Source organism: Schistocerca serialis, chromosome 8, assembly GCF_023864345.2.
Source record: "Schistocerca serialis cubense isolate TAMUIC-IGC-003099 chromosome 8, iqSchSeri2.2, whole genome shotgun sequence".
In the NCBI taxonomy this organism is placed as follows: domain Eukaryota; kingdom Metazoa; phylum Arthropoda; class Insecta; order Orthoptera; family Acrididae; genus Schistocerca; species Schistocerca serialis.
The window spans coordinates 305,118,448-305,140,776 of NC_064645.1; the positions used below are offsets into that span (position 1 = coordinate 305,118,448).

Here is a 22,329-nt window from a genome sequence, read left to right on the forward strand (position 1 = left end):
GGTAGCAGTGGGCTGTTGCTCCAAGCAATGTAGCGCGAGGTCAAAGGCTTCTGTTGTATCAGTGTATGACACCAGCTCTCCTTTGTCACCTTCAGACTCATTGTCACTTCCATCACAGCAGTCCACTTCTTCCTGGTCTTGAGTCACAGTAGCAACTAAATCAGCATCAGTAAGATTCTCCACATATGCCCCATCCGCTGCCATTCACTCATCTACGTCTCCTTCAGATTTTCCAGTGCATTTTCCTCTTCATTTTCCACTAGGGTGTCCTGAAATTCAAGAGATATCCACAGTTTTCTCCATGATTTTCTGAGTATTTTCTGAAAGTTTCTGCCACGCCTCAGCGGCCCAATAGACAACATCCTTCACATTTGTCTTTTTTATTTTGTCCACTAAAGGAATGCTATCATCTTGGATCAGCATTCTTAAAAATTGTTTCCTGTAAATCAGTTTTAATGTTTGCAGTATACCCTGGTCCATCAGCTGTAGAAGTGGTGTAACATTCGGCAGCAAAAACTTTGCCACAATTTCTCCATCACATAATTCTTCAGTGCTGGGGTGAGACAGCACGTTATCAATCAAAAGGATTGCACGGGGAAACAAATTATTTACCTTAGAAAACCATTGCACAGAGAGAACAAACTGGCTGTGAAACCATTCTTTGAACAGCTTACTATCCATCTTTGCTTTTTTCTGGTTGTGATAATATACAGGCAGGGACTTCATGTTGGAGTGTTTAAAAGCGCTGGGCCTAGCAGATTTACTGACCTGCATTAAAGGCAGTTTGTGATTACCTGCAGTATTGCTGCATGCTAATAAAGTCACACAATCTTTGCGCATTTTAATACCACGAGCGTGGTCTCCTGCTTTTGATGCCAAGCTTTTTGTTGGCAATGCCCTAAACTTAAGGTGAGTCTCGTCAGTGTTGTAAATTTGTTGGGGAGAATACTCTTATCATTTCTTCAAACTCACCCAAGTATTCCTTCACTACATCACGGTCAGAAGAAAGCTTGTCTCCAGTAATTGTTAGCTGACGGATTCCATGACGTTTTTTGAATCTGTCCAACCAACCCATACTCGCACTAAAAGACTGATCACCATTCATTAACTTGTTCAGGTAAACAGCCTTCTCCTGAACCAGTGTTCCACTCAAAGGAGTTCCCCTTTCTCTTTCCCATGTAAACCAAAGGAAAAGAGCGTCATTCACTATATCATACTGGGACTCTTTCAAAGTCTGCCAAATTTCGAGTGTTTTACCCGAAGACGTTGCACAGGACTATTCAAGCTTCACTTGGTTCTTCTTCCAATCACAAATGGTTGTTTCACGAACACCTAGTTCCGTTGCCAGTTTAGATACATTCTCACCATTGTCTGTCTGCTTAAAGGCATTCAGTTTTTGTTTGAGGGTTAACTTTGTATGTTTTTCATTTACTCGTGACGAAAATACGTACACCACTAAACCTGAACGAATACAATACCACTGTTATGCGTGCCAGCGATCGATAACTAACATAACCAAGTGCTCTGCGAGCCAAGTGGCAGTTCAGTGACCTCAGACACTACAAAGGTCTCAACAATGCACAAGAACAAGGGCAAGGAGTGAGAGTGAGCCATTGTTCCCACTCTTGTTCCCATTTGTTACCATGGTGTACCTACTTATCTGCTTGGTGTACTTCATTCTAAAAACTCGTCACCGTAATTCCAGCTAACCCAAACAAATCGGTAATCCAAACAAGGTCCAGCTCCTATTAGTTCAGATTAATGGGACTCTACTGTACTGTACATTACAAATGAAAATAAAGTCATGGAGAAACAAAATAAATAGGGTGTAAAAGACCGAATTTTATCCTTCTTCTTGTTTCTTCTGCTCATTCTTTGTTCCACAGCTTGTTCCAGAACTTTGATCCAAATATCAAAACTCTCATAGGACTAGTATGTATTATAATAATACTAAAATAAGAAGTAAAACAGCAACTTCCTGACTTATGGTGGCAAGCACCTGTTAAAGTCTTGTAAAAAAAGGGCAGTAATACAGAAAATGAAAAGAAGTATATGAACTTTTGAATTATACATTGCAGATTCCATTTAAGTTGAAACCTCAGTGGTTGTGCTATTTCTGGTAAAGACTGTTCAGTGAAAATAACAACATCCCAACTGCTAAGACTGGAAACTTTAGTAACTTCACCTTTTATAATAAATGAATCAGTTGCAAAGGGTTTTATACTTGAGACTCTCTTGCAACTTGAGACTTGAAAAGTATTTTACTACATTATAAAGTCTTTTCCTTGTAAATGTTAGTAAATCAATACTGAGTCTATTCTTTCACCAGGACTGGGTTTGAAAGTATATCTTCTTGTTTATGCATATAGTTTTCTATTTAAAAGAAAATGATGTAATAGATATTTGTCAGTTCACATTCCAGTTTTCAGTAATCTTTGTCCCATAAAGATATTAATTCAGCCATAACAGAATCAAACCAACAGTAAAAAAAAATGCTTTAATATTTATTGCGGGAGTGACACAGTGCCAACAACCCTCTCTTTGAATGTCTGTGTTTGCTCAACTTCACCATATTAATGATTTGGTGGTGTTTTGTGTGTGTGTGTGTGTGTGTGTGTGTGTGTGTGTGTGTTTGTCTGTGTTAAAGGTGAGTTGTTTGCGAAAGAACAGGTCCAAATGGTTCATTAATACAAATGGAAAGACCAACAAACACCTTTTAAGGAACAGTCATTCACAATTCCCTTATGGTCGGTCTCATTCCTGCCTTCGCCTTGTACGGTCAGTCTTATTCCGTATTCTGTTTCCACTGTCTTATTCCGTATTCTGTTTCCACTGTTACTCATTCCTGCATTGGTCTCGTTTGGTTGGTCTTGTTCCAGTTCTGTAGTTCCCACCTCGACTTTGTTTGTGCTGTCTCATTCTTTTTCATGTGGACACCTGTTCCTTATTGTCAGCTCCATCATTTTTCATTCAGTGGTAGTTTCTTTTGTTCATTGCATTTATCTGTTCTTGATCCATTTCATCTGTTCTTGTTCCGTTTCCAACTGTTGTGAAAATCTCTGTTTCTAGTTCTTTGCTTAGGCTTTTCAGCATCCACAACCAGAAATTTATAACTTTATAATAATTACAGATTAAAATTATCACAAGAAGGTTTGATTTGCTAGAACTCATTTTTTAATATGCTAGTGTTCGAGACCAAAGTGCTCATAGTTGTCGTGCCAACTTTCACAAATAACATTTATCAGTGGCAATATATAAGTTTTTGTATAAATATCTTCTAAAAGATGTTAAAAATAAAATTTAAAAATGAAACTAAATAAATTAATTGAACAGTTTCCTGCACTATTTTCACTTTTCAGCTTTTGAGACATGGTTGGCAATCTTTTGAAGGCACTGAACAGCAGGTGGACTAGGTGGTGTTCATTATGATGTGTTTTGGTCACTCAAATCACCAACTTTTTTAGTTGAAGTTTTGAAAATTTCTGATACCATTGCAGTTTGACATATATACAGTATTTAACAAGGGGACCATACAACTGGCCGTTTTCAATTTTTGTTCATCCTTATAGGATTTGAAGGTCAGTGCCTCGACATCAATTTCCTGAAGGAGCATAGTGCAATTCTCAGAAAAGCTCGATAATTTGACTAATTATCGGAAAACTCCTGAGCTATATTAAGTAGAAAACAATTCCACGTTTGTCAATAGCAGAGTGTGTAGCTCAGTAGTTTTTTAACCAAAAGCTGCTGGTTCGAATTTCACTAGCAGCAACTTTTTTTTTTTCACGCATATTAACAAATACAGTCCCATTTTGAGTCGTCAGTCTTACGATGATTACTATTGCTTTCTTTGGTTTACTCTCAGGCCATATTCTGTACTCATTAGTCCGTTTATTCCAGTCAACACATCCTGTAATTCCTCTCCACTTTCACTGAGGATAGCAATATCATCAGCAAATCCTATCATTGATATCCTTTCACCCCACTTTTGAATCTTTCTTTTATTTCCCATATTGCTTCTCCGATGTATAGATTCAACAGTAGGGGTGAAAGGCTACATCCAAGCCTTACACCCTTTAGCATCCAGGCACTTTGTTCTTTGTTTTCCAGTCATATTGTACCCCCTTGGTTCTTGTACATATTGTATAGTACTCAACTTTCCCTACAGCTTATCCCTGTTTCTCTCAGAATTTTGAACCTCTTGCACCATCTGACATCATCAAACGCTTTTTCCAGGTGGGCAAATCCAATGACTATATTTCGATTTTTCTTCAGTCTTGGTTCAGTTATTGACAGTAGCATCAGAACTGCCTCTCTGATGCCTTTACCTTTCCCAAAGCCAAACCGATTGTCATGCAACAGATCCTCAATTTTTTCCTGTTCTCCTGTATATTATTCTTGTCAGCACCTTGGATGCATGAGCTATTAAGCTGATTGTGCAATAGTTCTCACACTTGTTGGATCTTGCTGTCTCAGTAATTGTGTGGATAATGTTTTTACGAAAGTCTGATGGTCTATTGCCAATCTCATACATTCTACACACCAACGTCAGTAACCATTTTGCTGCCCCTTTCTCCAGTAATTTCCAATGGAATATTATCTATCCCTTCTACTTTATTTGATCTTAAGTCTTTCAAAGATGTTTTGAATTCTGATTCTAATACTTGTTCCCCTATGTTGTCCCTGTCGACTCCTGTTTCTTCTTCTATTCACGCCATCAGACAAGTCATCCCTCTCGCAGAGGCCTTCAGTGTACTCTTGCCACATTTCCACTCTGTCCTCTATGCTTAACAGTGGGATTCCCATTGAACTGTTAATGTTACCATCCATACTTTTAACTTCACTGAATGTGTTTTTTACTTTTCTATATGCTGAGTGCGTCCTTCCGACAACCATTTCTTTTTCGATTTCTTCACATTTTTCATACAGCCATTTTGCCTTAGCTTCCTTGTACTTCCTGTTTATTCAGTTTCTAAGTGACGTGTATTTCCGTTTTCCTGAACTTCCCTGAACATTTTTGTACTTTCTTCTTTCGTCGATCTGCTGAAGTATTTCAGCTGTTATCCATGGTTTCTTCACAGATGCCTTCTTTGTACCTACATTTTTCTTTCCAACTTCTGTGATTGCCCTCTTTAGAGATGTACATTCCTCTTCAACTATACTGCCTAGTGAGCTTTTCATTACCGCATTATCTGTAGCTCTGGAGAACTTCCAAGAGTGTCTCTTGCTTCATTCCATAGTACCCTCTTTAGAGATGTGCATTCCTCTTCAACTCTACTGCTTAGTGAGCTTTTCATTACCGCATTATCTGTAGCCCTGGAGAACTTCTAAGAGTGTCTCTTGATTCACTCCGTAGTACTCTGTAACACACTTCCTTGCAATCATTCTTCCTGACTAGTCTCTTAAATGTCAGCCTGCTCTTCATCATTATGAAATTGTGATCTGAGTCTTTATCTACTATTAGGCATGCCTTAAAAACCAATATTTGATTTTGGAAGCTCGCCTGATGATGAGGTAACATAATTGAAATCAAGTTTGAACACTCTAGGAAGAGACGGATTGCTACTTACTGTAAAGAAGACATGACAAGTTGCTTAAAAGACACTCACATATAGCTTTTGGCCACAGCCTTTGTCAATAAAGACACACACACACACACACACACACACACACACACACACACACACACACACACACACATACATGACTGCTAACTCCAGCATCTCGGGCTGGAATGAAACATCACATGGGATGCAAGCAGCCATCAGGATCGGGTGACGAAGTGGAAGGGATAGTAGTTTATGGGTGGGGAGAGAGATGAATAGTGTCTGGTAGAGTGTGCAGGAAGTTGACTGCCAACTGGTGCAGCATCAGAAGGTTGTGGGTCATGGAGGTGAGGAGAAATCGAACAAAAAAATAGAGGGGAAAGACGGGCAGATGCATTGGCAGGGGGCTGCAAAAAAACAAGGTGGGAGGCGAGAATGGGAAGGAGGTGATGGGACAGAGGGGGTGGAAGCTGTTGGGTGGAGGGTGTGGTGAGACACTCAGCTGTCCCCTTGTAGCCAGGCTATATACCTGAAGACAATGTGTCTGCAGTGGCAAAACCCCCTTGCTGAGCATGCTCACCAAGGCCTTCACAGACAGGCACTATCCCCCAAACCTAGTCCACAAACAGATCTCCTACATCATTTCCCCTCACAACTGCAATCCTCCCACCACCCCCAAAAACTAGCCATAAAGGAGTGTCCCCTTCGCCACACAATACAACCCTGGAGTGGAACAACTGAACCACATCCGTTACCAGAGCTTTAATAATCTATCATTGTGCCCTGAAATGAGGGACATCCTACCTGAGTTACTTCGCACCCTTCCTAAAGTGGTGTTCTGTCCTCCACCCATTCTCCACAACACCTTAGTCCATCCCTCTTCCACTCCCAATCCCAACCCCTTGCCACAAGGATCATATCCCTGTGGGAGACCCAGGTGCAAAACCTGCTCAATCCACTCACCCAGTACTTCCTATTCCAGTCCTGTCACAGGTTTAGCCTACCCCATCAGGGACTGGGCCACCTGTGAAAGCAGCCATGTTATTTACCAGCTCTGATGCAATCATTGCACAGCTTTTTATATTGGTATGACTATCAACCAGCTGTCCACCAGGATGGCCACTGCCAATCTGTGGCCAAGGGCGAAGTGGACCACCCTGTGGTACAACATGCAGCTGAACATAACACACTTGATTTCAATGGATACTTCTCTATCCGAGCCATCTGGATCCTTCCCTCCACCACCAGCTTTTCTGAACTCCATAGATGGAAGTTATCACTACAACACATTCTCCATTCCCAAAATTATCTTGGCATCAACCTACGGTAACATACTGTCCCCACACCCTCATCTACATCCAAACCTACATCTACGTGATTACTCTGCTATTCACAATAAAGTGCCTAGCAGAGGGTTCAATGAACCATCTTCAGGCTGTCTCTCTACCATTCCACTCTCGAATGGCGGCCGGGAAAATTGAGCACTTAAATTTTTCTGTGCGAGCCCTGATTTCTCTTATTTTATCATGATGATCATTTCTCCATATGTGTGTGGGTGCCATCAGAATGTTTTCGTAATCGGAGGAGAAAACTGGTTATTGAAATCTTATGAGAAGATCCCGTCGCAATGAAAAAGCCTTTGTTTTAATGATGGCCATTCCAATTCACATATCATGTCTGTGGCACTATCTCCCCTACTTCATGATAAAACAAAACGAGCTGCTCTTCTTTGTACTTTTTCAGTGTCATCCATCAGTCTCATCTGATGTGGATCCCACACCGCTCAGCAATATTCCAGAAAAAGGGCAGACAGGCGTGGTGTAAGCAATCTAGTAGATTTGTTGTACCCTCTAAGTGTTCTGCCAATGAATTGCAGTCTTTGGTTTGCTCTACCCACTACATTATCTATGTGATCGTTCCAGTTAAGGGTATTTGTAATTGTAATCCCTAAGTATTTAGTTGAATTTACAGCGTTCAGATTTGTGTGACTTATCGCATAATTGAAATTTAGTGTATTTCTTTTAGTACTCATGTGAATAACTTCACACTTTTTCCTTATTCAGGGTCAATCGCCACTTTTCGCATCAGATGGATATCTTATCTAAATCATTTTGCAAGTCATTTTGATCATCTGATGACTTTACAAGACAGTAAATAGCGGCATCATCTGCAAACAATCGAAGACAGCTACTGAGATCTTCTCCCATGTTGTTAATATAGATCAGGAACAATAGCGGGCCTATAACATTTCCTTGGGGAATGCCGGATATTACTTCTGTTTTACTTGATGACTTCCCATCTATTACTATGAACTGTGTCCTTTCTAACAGGAAATCATGAACCCAGTCGCACAACTGAGGCGATATTCCATAGGCATGCATTTTGGTTAGAAGATGCTTGTGAGGAACGGTGACAAAAGCCTTCTAGAAATCTAAAAATATAGAATCAATTAGACATCCACTGTTGATAGCACTCATTACTTTGTGAGTATAAAGAGCTAGTTGTGTTTTGCAAGAACGATATTTTCTGAATCCATGCTGACTATGTGCCAATAAATCGTTTTCTTCGAGGTACTTCATAATGTTCGAATACAGTATATGTTCCAAAACGCTACTGCAAATCGATGTTAGTGATATGGTCCTGTAATTCAACAGATTACTCTTACTTCCTTTTTTGGGTATTGGTGTGACTTGAGGAATTTTCCAGTCTCTAGGTATGGATCTTTCTGTGAATGAGTGGTTGTACATAATTGCTAAATATGGAGCTATTGTATCAGCGTACTCTGAGAGGAACCTGACTGGTATACAATCTGGACCGGAAGCCTTACCTTTATTAAGTGATTTAAGCTGCTTTGTGATACAGATGATATCTGTTTCTATGTTTCTCATCTTGGCAGTTGTTCTTGATTGGAATTCAGGAATATTTACTTCATCTTCTTTGGTGAAGGAGTTTCGGAAATCTGTATTTAATAACTCTGCTGTAGTGGCACCGTTGTTATTGCACAGTGAAGGTACTGATTGCGCTTTTGCCATTGGTGTGCTTTATGTATGACCAGAATCTCTTTGGGTTTTCTGCCAGATTTCGAGACAGAGTTTCATTGTGGAAATTATTAAAAGCATCTCGCATTGAAGTACGCGCTATATTTCAAACTTCTGCAAAACTTTGCCAGTCTTGGGGATTTTGCGTTCTTTTAAATTTGGCATGCTTTTTTCACTGCTTCTGCAACAGCGATCTGACCCATTTTCTGTACCATGGGGGATCAGTACCATCACTTATTAATTTATGTGGTATATATCTCTCAAACTGCTGTCAATACTATCTCTTTGAAATCATTCCACAGCTTTTCTACGCTTACATGATCAGATCAGAAGGAGTGCAGACGGTCTCTTAAAATGGTGTTAAGACCATTTTATCACCTTTTTTAAATAGATTGCGTTTCTTTTTGATGGTTGTAGGAGTTACAGTATTAAGCCTAGCTATTACTGTCTTGTGGTTGCTGATCCCTGTATTTGTCACAATACTCACTATTTGTCCAGGTTTATTTCTTGCTAAGAGGTCAAGTATACTTTCGCAACCATTTACCCTTCAAGTGGGCTCATGAACTAATTGTTCAAAATAATTTTCTGAGAAAGCATTCACTACAATTTCAGATGACGTTTTATGCCTGCTGCCGGCTTTAATCGTATAATTTTTCCAGCATATCGAGGGTAGGTTAAAGTCACCACTGACTATAATTGTATGAGTGGGGTACCTATTTGAAATGAGACTCAAGTTTTCTTTGAAGTGTTCAGCAGCTATATCTTCTGAGTCGAGGGGTTAGTAAAATGATTCAATTAATAGTTTAGTGTCCGCCGCAATAGCTGAGTGGTCAGCATGATGCATTGTCATCCTCCGGGCCCGGGTTTGATTCCCGGCTGGATCGGGGATTTTCTCCACTCAGGGACTGGGTGTTGTGTTGTCTTCATCATCATTTTATCCCCATCCGGTGTGCAGGTCACTCAATGTGGCATCGAATGTAATAAGACCTGCACCGAGACAGCCAGACCTGCCCTGTCAGCGACCTCCTGGCCAATGACACCAAACGCTCATTTCATTTCCAATAGTTTAGTCCGATTGTCAAGTATAACTTCTATCCACACTATTTTGCTGGAACTATCTACTTCAATTTCACTACAAGGCAAACTACTTCTGACAGCAATAAATATTCCACCACCAATTGTATTTAATCTATCCTTTCTGAACACTGTTAGATCGTCTGAAAAAATTTCTGCTGAACTTATTTCCGGCTTCAGCCAGCTTCCTGTACTTATAACTATTTGTGCTTCAGTACTTTCTATTAGGGCTTGGAGTTCTGGTTCTTTACCAACACTGCTATGACAATTTACAACTACAATACCAATTGTTTCTACAACTAACTTACTGTGTTTTACCTGCCCTCTTTTAGTCGGACACCCTTCCTGTGCTTCCTTGAGGCCCTCTAACCTAAAACCCACCCAGTTCCATCCACACAGACCCCGCAACCCTTGTAGCCACTTCCTGTGTGTAGTGGACTCCTGACCTATTAAGCAGAACCCAGAAACTCACCACCCGATGGTGCAAGTCAAGGAATCTGCAGCCTACATGGTCACAGAACTGCCCGAGCTTCTGATTCAAACCCCCCATTCTTCTCTGCACCAAAGGACCACAGTAGGTTCTATCAACGATGCTGCAGATGGTGAGCTTTGCCTTAGCTTGCAAGCAAGACTGGCAGTCTTTACCATTTCTGCTAGTTGCCCAGAACCAGAGAGAATTACCTCCGATCCAAAGTGACATACCTCACTGGTACTGACACAAGCCACCACCTGTAGTTGGCTGCACCCTGTACTCTTCTTGGCATCCGGAAGCAGCCTTTCCACATCCCGAATGATTCTCTCTGGTACACATACGGAGTGCACGCTAACTTCCTTCCCCTCCTTGGCAGCCATGTTCCTAAGGGACCCCATTATGTACCAGCAAACCCACCCTCTGTGAATGCCCCGACTTTGCGGGCCGAGAAGCTTCCTCTGGAACAGGGTGGACGACTGCATGCAGCTCAGAGACATTGTCAGCCACAGCCAATGCCCAAAACCTGTTCATCAAACGAACTGGTGGGGGGGGGGGGGGCCTACAATTGGCCCCTCTGTATGTTTTTTGCTGCCTGCCAGACTTTGGAATTATCTCCCAACTGACCATGGGTGAGGTTCTTAGCAGCAGGAACACAAGGTGCTCTCTCACTGACAGACTACCCGACACTGATCTATACTAACCAAAACAAACAAAAGCCTGTACAATATGAGGGTTGATAGCAATGGCAGTATTATACACTACACTGTTATTAAAATAAAAGCTTGTGCCTAGTAAGCACTCGAATACGCAAGAAATTACAAAAATAATATGGTAACCACACAGTTATCTGTAAATAAGTCTCTCCTGTTGGAAGCTCATAAAAATATGTAATAAACAAATGACGTACTCGCCTTTTTGGCACTAGGAACACGAGGTGCTCTCTCACTGACCCTCTGTCTGATCATCTCCTCCCCATTCTTGTCTACCATCTTGTTTATTTGCAGCTCTCTGCTAATGCATCCACCTGCCTTTCCTTGCTCCTCTCCTTTTCTGTTCTGTTTTGCTCACCTCTCTGCTCCACAACCTCCTGATGCTGCACCTGGTGGCAGCCTAGTCCCTGCACACTCCACCAGACAGCGTTCATCTCTCTCCCCACCTGTACTCTACTATCCCTTTCCCTTGCCCTTCCCCACCCTCTCCAGATTGCTGCTCGCATCCCACATGATGTTGCATTCTGGCTCGAGATACTGAAGATGGTAATCTTGTGTGGATGAGGTATGCTTGCCTTGTGTGGTTGTATTTTTGTGGAGATGTAGAGTATTACATAATTAGAAAAAGGAAAAGCAATGGCGAATGAGTAAAAGTGAATGGTTCCCAAAAAGGGCCGGTCAACAGTGAACTAGTTCACAAAGTGAATGAGTTTGCTGGTCTCTAGTGTGTGCATATGTATGTGTGTGTGTGTGGGAGGGGGGGGGGGGTATCTTTAAACTTTGACAGTTAGGTAATTTCTATGATGTAATTTTCACGCAAGGCATTACATTCTGTGGAGGAATTATGTACAGACACACTTTCTTTTTGGGGCCCTTTCAGAAAGATAAGGAGCCTAGAGCTTCAGCTACACATTTGCAGAAAAACATTGAATTTAACAGTTGACTTCAGGTTTTATTGAATTCATTTATTGTTTTGTTACATTTCAGAGTGAATAATGTCCTTGGAGTGGGTGTCACAGTGTTGTCCTTGACTGGAGAGGCCCGAGATGAAGGTGCAAGTTCCTTTGCTCCACTTGCCGACGCCTCATCTCTACCACGACATCTTTTTGGTGCTATTGATGTCTGTGGACCAGACAAGCATATCACAGTTGAAGAGCGTGTACTTGTATACTTCAAGTACGACAACAGACCAGTCAGTTGTGTTAAGGTCTTTTCCAGTGTTTACTACTCAAAACCGTTTGGTTTCAGGTATGTTTTATTTTATATACCTATAGAGTATAAGGAAGACAAGTAAACAGTATCATAAAGAAATATATGTGCAGGGGTGTTTGTTATTTTATGCATCTGTTCTGATAATAGAAAAGAGAGTACTACTTCATAAATTACTCATCCATACAATCTGTGCAGTAGATATGACACAATAATTACAAGGGGTTGTCTACCATAACATTTGATAAAATTTCTTGTTCAGGTTTTTGGAGGTGAATTTACAAAATGGATCTGTGGTCCGGCCCGACTCTCTGACTCTTTTTGAGGGATATGTTAACGGAACTGCACCATTAGCAACTTTGTTGGCTACAACGGAGCCCTCAAGGTGGCGTCATTTGTATCGCACCAGAGGAGCTGTTCTAGGGTTGCACATGGTATCAGCAGGCGGTGGTGGCGACTATGGATTCATTGCTGAAATTATCACATTGCCAGTTTCAGCAGTTGGTTTTGGTAAGTTTGAGAAAAATTATCTGACACAGTACCTAGCACCAAGTCTGTTTATAACTGATTGCAAATTGTGTATTCAGAATCATATTCGAAGAAAACTTTTAACAAACCCATAACTAACAGAGGCCACAGGGAATAATCTGTCCCAAATAATAAATCAGTCTACCTTTTTTTATATTCTGATAACATATTATTGTCACAAACACAATTGTGCCCATCCATTTCTTAGTGTGATGACAAAAAACTCATAATTGTGAATGAGACATGCACCCCTTTACTGTCCAGGCCTTGAGAAACTTAATGACATCCATTGCCAGATCTTTAGCTACATATTTTAATGTCCTGGAATGAGGAATATTCTGTCAACAATTCTGCCCTAACCATGCAAAGAAATATTCTGTCAGCCTCATAACCTATACAATGTATTGATGCACCATTCTGTCAAATCTTCCCCTAACCCAGTGCCCCACAATTCGTTGGTATGGAAGATACAGGTGCAATACATGCCCCACACAACAAGCCACCACCTGCTTCTTTGTTTCACTCAGAGGCTGTTCCTATTAGGCTGTTGATAAAATATCAATATTTTTTCCAAAAATAATTTTTCTTTCACTGTGTCAAGGAGTCTTTCTACTTTTTGAGCTTTCACCACATCCAGTCTTTCTCTTTGACTGTGTGAAGCAAGTATAGGTGGCATGAAGAAGTCCGACTACACTGGGGGGGGGGGATGACAGTGTGAATGGAATAACAGGATTTCCAATGTGAAGAAATAGCACACCAGTTGCATTATAAAACAATTTTTAGCACAACTGGTGTGCTATTTCTCCACAATGGCATTCTTCAAATACAGTTGCGAAAAATGATGAATAAAAATCTAAATGACAAGATTGGCTTTTGTGATGGGGGAGACGTATGAGGGGAAATGCTGATGTAATCGGCGCTATCAACAGAAACTGCAATGTTTAACTTCACCATGCATGCTGACCTAATCGGCGCTATCAACAAAAACTGTAACATTTAACTTTAGCATGAAATTTTGATCTACAGTTGGTAGTTTGCTGGCATTTGCAAAAATGATGAAACAGGGAGTAGACATGAAGTGTTCTGGACAAATCCGATAAGTGACGAAACAGAATGACAGGCCCATCGGACACCTTTTATTGTGCCACTTACATGCAGTTACAATTATTAGTAAAGTGGTTATCACCAAGTGTGAATATGCATTGTTTTCCTTCCAATTCTTGCTCTAAGGGGGATAAGCAGGCTGCTGGCTTGTTGATGTACAGAGTATCTAATAATAAATCAGTATACTTAAATATACAACTCTAAAACTGCGATATTTTGGATTCCTGATATTTTTAAAAATGTCAACAGTCCTACTTCCTATCCAATCAAATTTAGGACAGTGGTGTCATATACCAGCTGCGTTACAGTTGCTTTGGAGTTTTCTACATGGCTACAAAAGCTAATCAATTGTCTACAAGTATGTATGGCAACTGTCACAACCTGTTGACAACTGAAGACTTAGACAACTGTTTGCTTAGATGATGCGCATCACACTACAGCTCTAGCAGTAGCCTCTCTGATCTATGCAGATGGCAACTGTCCCTCTAAGCAATGCCACATTACCACAGAATTCTCTTATCTCTAGTTCTTTTATGATATCCTTATTTATTTTGTAGTTTATGTTGGAGCAGCCCTTATTTTCACATAGGAATCTCATTTCTATTGTTTTGATCTGAGACTAATTTCTATGGTTTTCATCTGTGTCTCACTGCCTTACAACAGAGATGGGCAGCCATTATTTCTCTTCTGTAGTGCTTCCAGCATTCAGTACGTTACAACTTTATTTTCATAGTCTCAGTCATACTTTGTATGACTTCTATCTATAACATATTATTGATACAAATTTTTAATCTGATGTAGTTTTCTCCATGAAATGTCATAAAGTTAGGCTCCCATCAGAAATTGCATTTATATGTTCCAGAAATTTTGTTTAGCATGTAAAGGGATTTCTATATGTTGCTATTGCTCAATTGTCTGCAGATAAGATGGTATTCACTGTTGGTTGATATAGCTGAATCCCAGCAAATAGTTCTGCTTTCCACACTCAGACTGTATTGCTTATTTATAAAGTGCCTTGGGTTGCCCTTGTCAGAAAGTATTTGCTGTAGCTTTTGTCTTATAAATCTATTGAATGCTTTGTCTAAGTCAGTGACTGCAATGTCTGTCTTGAAAGTATATTCTCGGCACTTATTGACTATCTGTTGCATGCTAAATACATCATATAAATGAACGATCAGGTATTATGATAATACTAAAAAAATTGACTTTCGGGTGAATAATGCTCCCACTTACCTAATTGAATGAAATGTAAGCACATAACAGAGATAAATACTAAAGTGTATTGTGAACATTTCTTCAGGGCTACTCTTACTTCAATGTATATTTAAAACTCATAGCATGCATAATGTAGAAGAATTACAGTTTACCTGTTCTTTAACTCATGCTAATACCCCTTACTTATTGTTGTTTTTGTAGTAGAAAAATTCAAAAGCAGTTTCCATAAGAAAAATATCATTCAGGAAATATGTAATGGGTAGCTTATTTTGATAAATATGTTGTACCACAGTTGTAATCACTGTTGCTTGAATGAACTCTAAACATATTTTAAATGTTACAGACCGTGATGCACAGCACAACATAACAGGATCAGTTTTGGCAGGCTGCCGATTAGGAGCAATACGTTACCAGAGTGCTGGTGAAGTCAATCCACTTCTGGCAATAGACAAGTGTCGTATTCTGAACAATTGCTTGCAACTTTATGGGAATTTCTCTACTTGTCAGTCTGCTGTTGAAATTGATGTGCAAAATATGGAAGGCCTATATTTTAAGGTAAGAACTAATTCATATCAGGGTAAGCAGCTACAAATTCTGCTTCTTCTTCTCCCCCCCCCCCTCCCCCCCCCCCCCACCCCCCACCACCCACCCACCCACACACACACACACACACACACACACAACAGGCACATTCTCACCACCACCGCTACCAGCACCCGTCCTCTCTCTTTTTGGCTCAGAAGCAATAAGACAACTGTGCTATAAAATAAAGTTGAATGTTTTGAAATTTTAAATAGTTGTCTTAATCTGATTTCCCTGTGATAGGGTACCATTACATTTTACAAAAAGAATCAATAGCTATCACTCCTGTGTGATATGGTACACAGTCTTCATTAGCAAACACAAAATCTATCACAGAGCAAATAATACTTACCATATTTGTGCATAGTCATGTTGCCTTGAGCAGACAACTGATAGCCCAAGGTTTTGAGAATCTGTGAAGTGTGGCTCTTAGTAACTGTAATCAGAATTCCCAATGCTCTAAGCCGTAACCCATTTATCTTCCAAGTCCAGAGGAGCAATGTGGCCCTAGTGATGTATGGAAAGCTGGAGTGCTATGATCCCAAGCTTGACATCATTCTGGTGTTCTGACCTTGCATTCATAACAATTGTAAAATGCTTATTTAATATGAGACAACAGCCTTGCTGCAGTGGTAACACCGGTTCCTGTCAGATCACTGAAGTTAAGCGCTGTCAGGCTGGACTAAGCACTTTGATGGGTGACCATCCGGTCTGCTGCACGCTGTTGTCAAGTGGGGTGCACTCAGCCCTTGGGAGGCAAACTGAGGAGCTACTTGATTGAGATGTAGTGGCTCTGGTCTCGTAAACTGACATATGACCAGGAGAGCGGTATGGTTTAAACTATGATTAAATATTAAACAAAAAAGTCCCCACTTTTGCTTTTATACTTGCTGCTTTTTTATGTATCCAAGGGTTTCTATATGTGCAAGGGTCTCCTTAAATTTATTTAAGTCAGATTTTCTTTTATGAATTAGTGAGTTACTGTATGGTACATATTTTTGATCAGTATTAATTTCCATTAATATAGCTCTACAATCAGAGAATTTGTTTTCTATACTTCTGACAACTAATTTTTTCCCTTCGTAAATTTGTTAGAATGTAGTCAATGCAAGTCTGTGCACAAGGTGTTATTCTTGGTGGTGATGAATTGATGTGGACATGGTTGAATGACTGTAGCATCTTAAAATGCCTGAGATAATTTGCTTTAGCTTAAAGGGTATGAGTTCACATCTGCTGTTACTATAATTTTGTTGTTAGTTTATCGAGTAGCCTAGTTCCTCTAGTCATAAAAATTCAACAGTGTACTTTGGTAACCTCTACAGGCCACCTATAATCAAACTGTTCTTGGATAGCTTTCTTTTTCCTGTTGTCGGTCACAGAAAGTCCAGGTATGCAGTCATTCACTTCATACTAAACATTTCTAAGACAGATGCCAATACCTTCACCCTTGTGTATTTTTCTACAATGTATTTTATAATGATGTAATAAGTCTCTTCAGTATTGCGCCCAATGTCACTAACAGTATATAAATATGAGATTGCTTTTTTTTTTAAATATTCATCAGTTTATTCTATTTCGTTGTTATTGTACGAAACAATCTGAAATTTATTTTAATTTTGTTTGTTTGTGTGGTGTTGTCAACTCATGTTATGCTGTCATGTGGCGAAGGCAGCTTTACTTATTAACATATTCTACTTCCAGTATTTGCTTCTCATGCTTTTGGTAACACATGAATTATAAACTAAATCATGCCAATTTGTAACTGTATCAACAATAGCATTTTTCAGTTTGTTTTGATCTAGAAAATTTGTCAAACCTCCAATACAAACAGCAGCTTCATTACAGGCCACATCATTTATACCAGTTATACAGATAATGAAGTTACTTCCATGCAACATCTTGCCTTCTAATTCCAAGTGTTCAATTATGATTTTTTCTCTAGTTTGACTCTTCAACACATTGCCAATGTGAATATTATTGTTCATTTTCATTGTGTACAAGTGAACGCACATATCAATATTAATTTTCTATGTAGTAGCAGTTTTCTTCACACTGTTCATAAAGTATATTATCAGTTGACTTTTTTCTGTTAGCTTGTAGAAGACTTGTATTTTTTCATTGTGCTTTGCTTTTGTTTTTGTGCACAAGCTGTTTGCAAATTTCATTATCCTTCTTAGAGCAGACGTTACTATTATTTATTGACAATAAGCTGTTGGCCTATCTTTTTTCATCTACTTTTTTCCCCATTATCATTCCATATGTATTTAACTGTTTAACAATGCTATACTAATGTTCACAGAACAATGCAGTCCTTGGCAATGTGGGTGGCCTGTCAGTTAGTGCAGACTCACGTGGCTCTGCAACAGCACTGCGTGGTTTTGTGGGTCACAACGCCTTTGCACACAACAAGCAACAACCAACTCTGAGAGCGGAGGGCAGGCAGAGTAGTCCGTACCAGCAACTCACAATTTATAGAAACTATTTTTCCCGTAATGAAGTGCCTTATAGGGATTTCATCCTTCTCCGCCAGGTGAGACCTTCATTACCTATCTGTGCAGAACTTACTGTTGCAAATAATGGCTACAAACTGTCAGATTTTCTTGAAATGGATTTATTTTTGTCAGGTAAAAAATTATAGTGAGGAAGTGAAGCCTTGAAATTTACATAGCACATCATAAATGGGTTTTGTACAAAACCACAGACTTTCTTTGATTGTAAAGGTATTAACTCTACATGTCTTAATTTAAGTCCCTGCATATTAATATTTATATACTGGTACCATTCTTGTTATTGGGCTACATAATCAGGAAATCAGAATCTTTAATTAATATTGCCACAGGGCATGTATTATTTGATATATTTGATTAGTTCCACTCATTAGATCCTGTGCATACCTCTCTGTGTTGACAATGGTGTGGAGCAGTGTTTTAAACCTCTAACTTGTTGCCACCAAGGCAATGAAGATCTGAGGATGTTTACATCTGACAAGTGAAACAGGTCAAATAAATCAAATTATATGTGATTTGTAGCAGTTTATCTGTACACTAATTACAACAGTCTCTGTAGACCTCGTAATTCGTGAATGGATAAACTGCTACAAGAAACATATAAAAACAGAGACTGTTGAAATCAGGGTACATATAAACTGCTGTAAGTTGCACATAATTTGATTTATTTCACCAGTTTCCCTATAGGCATTGCTTGTGTTTGCTATGGATCGTTAATTATTTGAAAAACATAAGCTAAAGACTGTTCGCTATTAACTTCATACTTAGCAAAATTGTTTAGCTAAATACTACAATGATTATATGTATTGTATGTAATGATGATAAAGACAGCATTCTTAGTTTTTTTCTGTAGAAGAAGGAGGAGGAGGGAAAAGAGAGAAAGAGTGTACATAGAGGTTATCCACAAAAGATGGAAAATGGAATAGTATGCAGGGTTCCACCTTCCAAATCATTAGCAGGACACTGCAAGATAACTCTTGATTTTGACACCCATTGATTGCACTAACACGATCGTGCTGGCATTGATAATTGTGTTTCTTGCTGTGAGGTGGCAAGCGTATTCATACTTTCCTTCATCTGGTAGCACTGCTTTTCCTGTTTCTCTCTGTGGGCCGGAGACATTTCAAATGCCTTTGGGTACTGTTGGTTGACTTCGTCTCAAATCATACAGGTCATGTCAACTTGTGGTCATGCATTTCTCTGGAAAAAATATATATTAGACCTCTATATCATAAGTGTTAATTTAACTTACAGGCTTCCTTTAATTTGAATATTTAAGATGAATATATTAAATTTAAGTTAATTTGAAAAGTCACAGAACACTATCTTTTCTGTTATATTATCAGATACTACTTACGTTATTATAAACAGTATCTTCTCTGCTCCAGCTGTCTATATTACGTTAATATTTATTATTAAAAATGTAGGAAAGTGCACTTTTATGAGTTTTTATGAATCATTTATTCTTCTGTTGGTCAGAAATCAAACGCACATATACTTAGAAACATTTATTTACTTGGAGTAACATCGGAAGGGCAGCTCTAAACAAAAACAAAAAGCAAAGAATAAACATCAAACTCAGCTACTCATCCAAGGAACAAACAATGCACTTCACTGGTTGATCTCTTGTTCCCACACAGCCTCCCCCCCTTAAAGTGCGAAACACCTGAGATGTAGGGGTACCTGAATTTGACTTGTCATCCAGCTCTTTTACGGACGACCGGTTGATGTGCTAGTGTGAGCACATGTGTGACTGGCTGTTCTATAGCCCTCTGGCATCTTGATGTTGCCCCTTCAGTTCGACTAGGTGTAGGCTCGCCTGACCCTCAATCACCCTGAACTGGAAAAGTGCTTTTGTGCTTCAGTGATGGTAAGGTCCATGCTGGTTTCACTCTTTCAATGGACACACTGACAGTTTTTCCATTTTGCAAGATGTGTATAGTATGGGCATTACATCACAGTACTTGGCAGGGCCCAGTATAAGGAGGCTGTAGGGGAGCCTATATGATGTCTGTGCACAACATGACGTGGAAGCAATCCGCCAACGCTTTGTGCACGAAGACCAGATGTTTACCATGGCGGGATGCCGATATTCTCAGTGGTTCTCTGTAAACCATCTCCGCCACTGATGTGCCAATATCCGCCTTATACGCAGTCCATGAACCTAGAACTACTAGTGATAGCGCCTCTGTCCAACTCTCTCGCTAACACATGAGGGCCGCCTTCTGTGCTCTGTGCCACCATCCCGTTGCTTGCCGGGTGATAACTGGTTGTGTGGTGACGCTGGAATCCACATAGTCTAGCCAGTTCATTGAACAGATTGGATTCAGATTGTTGACCCTGATCTGATATAATATGAAGGGGGCATCCAGAAAGTGGTAACCAATATGCAACAAATGTCTTTGCTATTGTCTCGGCTGCTATGTCTGTCACTAGTATAGCCTCTGCCCATCTTGTGCATCTGTCTACTGCCGTGAGCAAGTATTTATAACCCTCTGAGGGTGGAAGTGGATCCACTATGTCGAGGTGAATGTGACCAAACCTTGCGGGTGAACCTGCAAAATTTCCGACCTCTGCATGAACATGTTGTCCTACTTTACAATACTGGCATTGAAAGCATGAGCGACTCCAACTCCTGACATCCTTTTTAATCAATGGCGACACAAACCGCTCAGTTAGCAACTTGATAGTGGTGTTTGCACCTGGGTGTGCTAAGTTGTGGACACTGTCAAAAGCCACTTTGTGGAATCGCTGTGTAATGTTTGAGTGACAATAGTTTTCGATGTCATTCCCCCATCAGCAAGCATACCTCACGCTGAAGACTTCACTAATCGCTCACTGCATAAAGCTGCCCGAGCAGAGGCTTTCACTAGTGCTTTACCAGGAGAAACGTGGGGACAGAAACGCGTCGGAATTTTGGAGACATTTGCGAGTGATAGTGGTTTGCAGAGTAATATCTAATGAGTTGCTGCTACATATCTGGTGACAACAGCTTCTGTCTCAAGTACAGTTGACATTAATAGCATATGAAGGACATCACTGGATAAATTCCTGCAAGTAGCTGATAGAGCATGTGCCACATTGAGTCAACCACTGTGACAGGCGTTGCGGCCACAAATACAAGCGTCACAACAGACGGTGACAAACACACATCGCAGTTTTTTGTGGAGCCGATGCCGAATTGTGCCACTACATCTTGTCAATAACCACCAGGCATCGCTGGGGAACTCCAAGAGTTACAGACCACAATGAGATGAACTATCACACAGTTCAAGAACTTGGAGTTACAGACAGTCGCTGATAAGGGGATGCAGTGACCTCATTCATCCAATCTAGCCATCAGACACGATTCGAGGTCAAACTACTGCCGATGATATCTGCTAGTACCACAGATGGCTCGGCGCCCATGCTGAACCATGTAAATGCCCAAATGGCAGCAAGGGCAGTTTGAATTAGGAGCCATGGGCTGTGGCACTTACAAACAGCGCCATTGATGTAACTAGAGTCAAATTGCAGCAATGCACAGATGGACACGTGGGAAAGGTAAGGCCCATGATAGCATGCTTACTACTTTTCTGATGAGTCATGGCATGACATCGCATCGGTTGCACATGATTGATAAGATTTCAGGCTTAAGATTTTTAATAGACACTGGTTCAGAGGTCAGCACCCTTCTAGTCACGGGCGCAGCTAAGACGACAATGCAGGAGCCCTTATGGTTCATAGCCGTGAACAACTCCAGCATCTGTTGCGATACGTTGCACCATATTTTGATCTTGCTTCCTGGTACTTCTATGTGTTCCAGCCGCAATCCTGCGTGTCAGTCTGTTAGTAAGTCTTGCAACTCTTGATCTCTCTCTCTTGTGCTGTGTAACCTGCGCACCAGATGGGGATGAAATGATGAAGACAACACACCACCCAGTCCCTGAGCAGAGAAAATCCCCGACCCAGCCGGGAATCGAACCCGGGCCCCTTAGGACAGCAGTCTATCATGCTGACCATTCAGCTATCGGGGCAGACAGAGAATAGGTAAATTCTTAGATATTAGGAATCGGGTACTTATCTGGGACTGTTCTTGTGTTCAGCCTATGGTAATTGCCACAGGGGCACCATGTGCCATCCTTTTTGTGCACTATGTGTAATGGGAATGACCGTGGGCTGTCTGACCTTCGTATAACACCAGCACGGAGCACATCCTCAAATATCGCCTTAGTCTCAGCCAACCATTCTGGAGCTATTCTACGAATGCGTTGTGAAACCGGTGGACCTCGTGTTGTGGGTATATAATGCACTGTATGATGCCTAACACTGGCTGCACCAACGTATGCGGGCTCCACTGTTTACTTG

At 40.4% G+C, this 22,329-nt stretch overlaps 1 protein-coding gene across 1 annotated transcript in view; it reads left to right on the top strand.

The window, feature by feature from the left end:
- Positions 1 to 22,329, top strand: part of LOC126416987 (protein bark beetle) — a 355,587-nt gene that overhangs the window by 308,088 nt on the left and 25,170 nt on the right. Inside the window, exons 28-31 of the mRNA XM_050084872.1 lie at positions 11,825 to 12,085; positions 12,309 to 12,556; positions 15,237 to 15,448; positions 17,775 to 18,005. Coding sequence (XP_049940829.1) covers positions 11,825 to 12,085; positions 12,309 to 12,556; positions 15,237 to 15,448; positions 17,775 to 18,005 — 952 coding nt within the window. The remainder of the gene's footprint in view (positions 1 to 11,824; positions 12,086 to 12,308; positions 12,557 to 15,236; positions 15,449 to 17,774; positions 18,006 to 22,329) is intronic.